We start from the raw sequence: 6000 nt of genomic DNA, 5'->3' as shown, positions 1-6000 counted from the left end.
ACAGGCATACAACGGAATCTCACCCTGGAGAGCTTCTCTCGAGTGACCGGAGAGGAAGCTCTCTCTTCAGCTCCCATAACTTTTCTTTGTAAGTGCCAAAAACTTTTTAGTGAAAATTAGATATAGCCACCTAAATGAGTTCTGTGCTTCTGAAACTTTTACCCAGCATTATAACAGTGTTTAGCACCTTAGAGTGCAGCTGGCTTAACTTTTCTGAACAAATTCAGAATAAAATCCTCAGATTGGACCTTTTTTCCTGATTGCAGCTGACTTCGTGTTCGAGATCTGTATGTTTTTCCCTAGACAAATCCTTGAAAGGAAGGATGGCTTCGGGCAGGGCAGAGATCAGCTCGTCCCACAGGAGTGGGAACAGGAGGGAGCATGGCTTGCAGCAAGCTATTGAAGGGACTTAATCTGTTCAGTACATCAAAACTCAACAGCCTCTCAATCCGTTATTCCGCTGTGTTTAGCGACACTAGAAAATACTGGATTCGACTAGATTTGAAAGTGATAAAATGCATAACAATAATCAATTTCCAGGGGTTAAAGCCAGGCGCAAACAAGAAAAAAAGACACTGGTTTTGGTGGTGACTTAACATCATTGAGAAAGTGTTCCTTGTTAGGCTGTTAAATTATTGAGGAAAAAATTGAGAAGCTCGATGTGTGCAAATCCGGAGCAGATGCTTCTAGAAAACACTGTAGACTTTGGGCCCAGTAACTGGTTGTCTCGGATGAAAGCTCCTTGGGACAAACCTGAGGACTGTCAGATGAGGAAATAGTGCTTTTCTGACCCCCAAAATCTCAAAGCCTGTGTCTGCGAAGTCGTGCTTCGGTAGCTGAGGTCTGTCCCTAGCTGTGCCCTAGGTTGTCTGTACAATTTAATTTCTCTGGCCCTCTGTTTCCCACCTGCTCTATCAGATTGACTCTTTCCGTTGGTCTCTTGCTTAACAGTGCAATTTCCCTTTCCATTTGGGACAGGAGCGCTGGGTTAATGCCACCCTCGTAGGGTGTCAGCATTGCACAACCAGTTAACCCTCGCCGGATAAGACATAGATGGGAAAAACAAAAGGAAGAAGAAGAACAACCACCGAATTCTCTGCCGGTGACACTTTCTCCCAGCCAACAAACAAAAGTTTTATTAGCTAAACCCTCTCAGATGCTGCATTCCAGCTTGGTAACATTTCGGTAACACATTGCAAACGTTTGACTCATAGAAACTTGGAAGGCTGGAGCCGGGGGAGGGGGAAGAGCGTCACATTCCCATTCCCGGGCAGGGTTTGGTTGTTGGAATTTTTGGTTCCCCCCCCCCCCCCCCCCCCCCCAAAAGAACTGAAACTTCTCTCTGTTTAATGAAAAAAAAAGTGTTTGAGCCTGACGGCTTTCACCGGCTTGCATTGTGTTTGGGAGAGAGGGGCTGGGGGAGGAGGGCTTGTGCTGCCAAGGGAGGAACCCAGGGCAGCTGAACTCGCTTTTCTTCTGCAAGTTTTTTTTTTTTCTCCCTCTGTGTTCCCAGGACAGGGTTGGCTTTCTAGGTTTGATAAAGCATTTCCTTCCATTGTCATTCTATACGGCCTCTGGGCCCTTCTCTCAGTCCCTCCCCTTTTGCCGTCCCCTCTCTTTCTCTCTCTCTTCCTGAACTTTAGTGAATCTTGAGATATAAAGAAAGCAGCTGCCTCCCTCAAGCACATCTTGAACAATGAGACCTCATCTCCAAGGGCTTTAATTCCTCTGGATGCAAGGACAAAGCCAGGGTGAGTAGCCTGCTAGTGACTCTGCCGGTCACTGCATCTGCAAATGCGGCCGTTCCCGGTGGGTGCTCGTGTCCGTCCCCGCAGCGCCGGGGTCCTCCGCTCGCCGCTCTCGGGCTGCGGAGGTATCAAATAGCACAAGAGCAGATGCTGTAAATGTTAAAACTTTCGAAACCCAACCAGCGCCGCCCGAGAAAGCGCTAACGCTGTCCCCATCGGACACGCGCACTGGAGAAGGCTTTGCCACCCAGCTGTGTGCCTGGGTGTGGGTCACCCGCTGGCTCCCCTCCTTGTGAGACTGGGCAAAACCTGGCTCTCAGCAAGGTGGGAGGAATCCTGATCTCAAAGGCAAAGAAAAATAAATATGATGCAATCAAGCATGACTCTGAGCTGGGCTGCGGGAGGGAGATCTCCCCCGCAGCTTTGGGGCTGTGCAGTCCAGGGGTGACACTAAAAGAGAAGCTTGTAAAGGCACCGGGTGGGAGACACCTCCACGATCCAGGGGCGCTTGGTTTCAGAGGCGAGGGCTGCGTCGTGCCGATGCTGCAGACCTTCCTGCCGGTGCCCCTGGCATTTCTGCTCTCTTGCCTTCAACAGCCTCGTAGGAATTTTCCAGTCTGTTTTAAATGGCGAAGCGAGAGATGGGCTGGAGCACAGGGGAACTTCTGCTCAGCGCAGGGGATTGATGACTCGCAACCGCTGCGTCCCAGGCAGAGAGTGGCCGGTGGGGCTCACTGCGGTCCGTGCTGGGGACCGCAGAAAGCAGGCAGAGGCGCAGTGTGTGGTGTTCTTGTAAAGAGTGTTATCTGGAGTCTAGTTTTGCCTGAGTGATCTGTTTTAAATTGTTTCGTGCACAAAAAGCAGGAGGCAAAATCCAGGACATCTCAGCAGCGGTGTGATGTGCATTAATTAATGGAATTCAGGACAAGTGACGAAGCTGCTGCCTAACGTGCAACTTCCAATACGGGGTCCCAGTCTTACCCTGCCAGGAAACTGTAACCGATTCATGTGGGAGACTGTGATGGACAAGAAGGCCTATCCCAGATAAATCTTTAAGATCTTCCCAAGGGATTGCACGCTGCAAAAAAGCACATTGTAAACCTGCCAGCTCCTCCTCCAGAGCAGCTTCCCAGGACACTTGCTCCGTTCGATGTGCACCAAAACAGCTCTGTGTTCCTGGCACTTCCCCGCTGCTCTTTCTGGCAGGCCTTTGCAAACAGCTAAAATACGCTCATCTCATGAAATCTTCCTTTCAAGGTGTTTGCATTCCCTGAGCTTTCGCATGCTCTGATGTACTCACTGGTGTAGCAGTCCCTCTCTTTGCCCCCACCGTTGATGCAAACTTATTTTGCTTGCAGTGCCGAGGTGACAATGGGAACAAAGGAGAAGGGCCCGTGACTCTGAAGGATGTCCGAGGTCAAAAAGTCCCCTCTCTCACTTGTATCGGCTCCTCTATTTGCTGAATAACTTGCAATGCGTTCCCTACCTTCATGTTACTTAGGGGAACTGGGGGAAAACTGCTGGTGATGCATGGTATAGGTGGTGCATATGGGCCGCATGGCGGTGCGGGAACCTGCAGTACGATATGGGCTGAGGACAGTGGTACTAGATGTACTTCGGCAAACGGGAAATGCTGCGTGCTTAAGAGAAACGTTGCTGTGTTACGGCATGTTCCTTAGACTGGTAACCACCCGAGTTTGAAAAAGCAGAGGAGGGAAAACTGGCGAGATGTAGCAGTAGCTGCTTTGGGGAGGGAAGGTGCTCCAGTAGTTCTGCCGCTTTTCCCATCTCTCAGCTGCCCCTTCACTTCTGTAATCGCACGAGTTCAACGTCAGTGTCGTTAAACCGGGCCCTAAGGGTTTATTTTTAACCTCAGTTGCTCGGTGTTAGCTCAGTGATCTGGTTAACAATACAAGGCCACAAGCGACAGTAGTGCTGCCACTGAGAGGGGCCGTGAGCTGCGACGTGCTGGTGGGATCAAATGGCCTTGGTGGGAAGTCCTTGAGGCTTCACTGCCAAAGACACCGTGAAGTGGGATGACTCCCAGGTTGAGGAGTCGATTGCATGCAACTAAATACAGCCCAGATGCTGTTATCTGATGACCCCATGTCTCGGTACCCCCCCTTGGAGTTTCTCCTCTTCATTTCCATCTGTCTCCAGTATCTGCTGTCTGCGCTGAAATACGATTCATAGGAAATAGTATCCTAGTCTAGGAAATACCACAGGGTATCTGAGGTCCTTGGGATGGGGCATGGAGAAGATTGGTCCCTGAAAGTCCCCAGCAAGCCTCCACGCCATAATGACTGATCCTCAGATAAATTCTCCTAAAAGCTTTATTTCAGGTGAGTTTCCCAAATTTCTGTCTTCTGCCCTAGAGCAGGAAAGAAAGTCTGGGATAACTACCATTAGGAAGGTTTCCAATGGCTTTATTGGTCTCCTTCATCCCATGTATGGGCTTGTCAGGTGGAATTCATGCAAGTTAAGGTGGACGAGCCCAGCTGAGCTGCTCAGGCTTGGCTCCCTTTGCAGGCAGAGGGCAGGAGGCAGCTCTTCTGGGCACTGTTCATCTCAGCTAAAAGTAGATATTTGATGTGCGCTTCTAATCTGGATAAGTTGAATCCTTCCGGTAGGGGCTTTAGGAGAAGCAGCTGATGACTTGCGCATGGAAAAGACAGGAAAAACAGACAGAGGAAAGACAGCTGATAAAGGGAAATTCAGATTAACAGGGTAAACCTGGGCACGTGTAAACAATGTGATTTTTGTGTTAGAAAACACTGGAAGACTACAGCTGAGAACAGAGAAAGTAGGTCAGGTGCTGACTGCTGGATCTATTCTAGGAAACGGACTCTGGACGGGATTTGGCCACCATCTGGGCAATCAGGAGGACGTGCCCCACTTCTCCCATAAGGCCCAATGTGATACCTAGGCAGATAAAATTAACAGCTGTGTCCTTACTATGTTTTAATCTGACTGGAGTTGATTCTTCTGGAAAACAGGAATGTTGATGCTGCCCGGCATGGAAATAGGGCATAGTTGCAATGGGGAGCTGTATTTTAGGAAGCAACGCTTGAAGAGGCTATAGGAGGCTTTGAAGGAAGAAACCTGCTGGTACTGTTTCTGGTATAATATGGCAGTTGAAAAACCAAGCGTGATCTTGGGCCTTATAAACGGGGAACGATCAAAGAAGGTATAAAAGAACACTTTTATTACTCATTAAAGCATTACTGAGACCATCTGGGGTTCTGCATCGGTTCAGGTAGCTGTTGCAGCATGGTGTGTTCTTATGCTATAAACAACGTAAAAGTTGTCCTGTATTCTGCAACATATAAACTGTTCAAAACATGGCTGGAAGTTTTCTAGGAGACCTGCAGAACTTGTAACTTGTGCAAAAATCATCTAGAGAGCCTGTGTAGTCCGTTGTGCAGAAAGTCAGAGTAGGCTAGATATATTTTTTTTTTGAGCTTTTCTCTCCTTAAAATCACATTTCTAGTCCAACACAACATCAGGTGTTTTCCCTTCATCCCAGTGCAGCTGTATTTGTGCCATTTGCTCTTAGCCAGAGACCTCTACTAAATCCAGCAACTTTGGGCGGCACTCTGGTATCTCTGAAAATGGACTAGGAGTTGCAGTTAGAGATGGCTCAGGAACGGACACTAGGCTAGATGGACGTGAACAGGATTACTCCAGGGAGGATCAGAGCCTATCAACATTAGGGAAGCAGTCACGTTCACCTTAAATCCCGTTGACTAAGTTGAAGGAGTTTGGATAAAATTGGGCTTTAAAGTAGCAGAATGAGGGAGGTGAAATGAGCATCTCCAGACTTGATATTGAACAGATCTCAGATCTGCGGCAGGAGGAAACCTCCAAAGCTGTTGTGCTACTGCCTGGGACAGGCACTTTTCCAGCAGGAGCTGACATGTGTTAATATAAATGAGATGAAACCTTCAGATTTAATGGAGCTTTTCGGATGCATAATTGTGTTCCCTTGATTTTTCAGGAGGAGATGAGAACTTTACTGCCACTTCTGCCACTGAAAGTCTTCCCCACCTCTGTGCCCATAGTCCCCTCCGTAGCAGCCTCCAGGAGCTCATCTGTGTTCTTGGCACTTACACAATGAGGAAATTGGCCAGCATTTCCATATTAGCAATCAACTTTCCAGGGATGTTGCATGTATTTTCCAGCAAGGGATGGAACAGCATCAGCAACCCTTTTATCCGCCAGGCCAGGGCTGCAATTCTGCAGTAGAAAGGAC

The 6000-nt window shown here is 48.5% G+C and overlaps 1 protein-coding gene across 1 annotated transcript in view; it reads left to right on the top strand.

The window, feature by feature from the left end:
• Window positions 1-1687: 1687 nt before the first annotated feature.
• HDAC7 (histone deacetylase 7) overlaps window positions 1688-6000 on the top strand; it is a 90715-nt gene continuing 86402 nt past the window's right edge. The window contains exon 1 of the mRNA XM_076360378.1: window positions 1688-1751. Coding sequence (XP_076216493.1) covers window positions 1733-1751 — 19 coding nt within the window. The 5' untranslated portion in view covers window positions 1688-1732. The remainder of the gene's footprint in view (window positions 1752-6000) is intronic.

The sequence above is a fragment of the Aptenodytes patagonicus genome, chromosome 27 (assembly GCF_965638725.1).
Source record: "Aptenodytes patagonicus chromosome 27, bAptPat1.pri.cur, whole genome shotgun sequence".
In the NCBI taxonomy this organism is placed as follows: Eukaryota; Metazoa; Chordata; class Aves; order Sphenisciformes; family Spheniscidae; genus Aptenodytes; species Aptenodytes patagonicus.
This window is presented reverse-complemented; position numbering and strand designations above follow the sequence as displayed.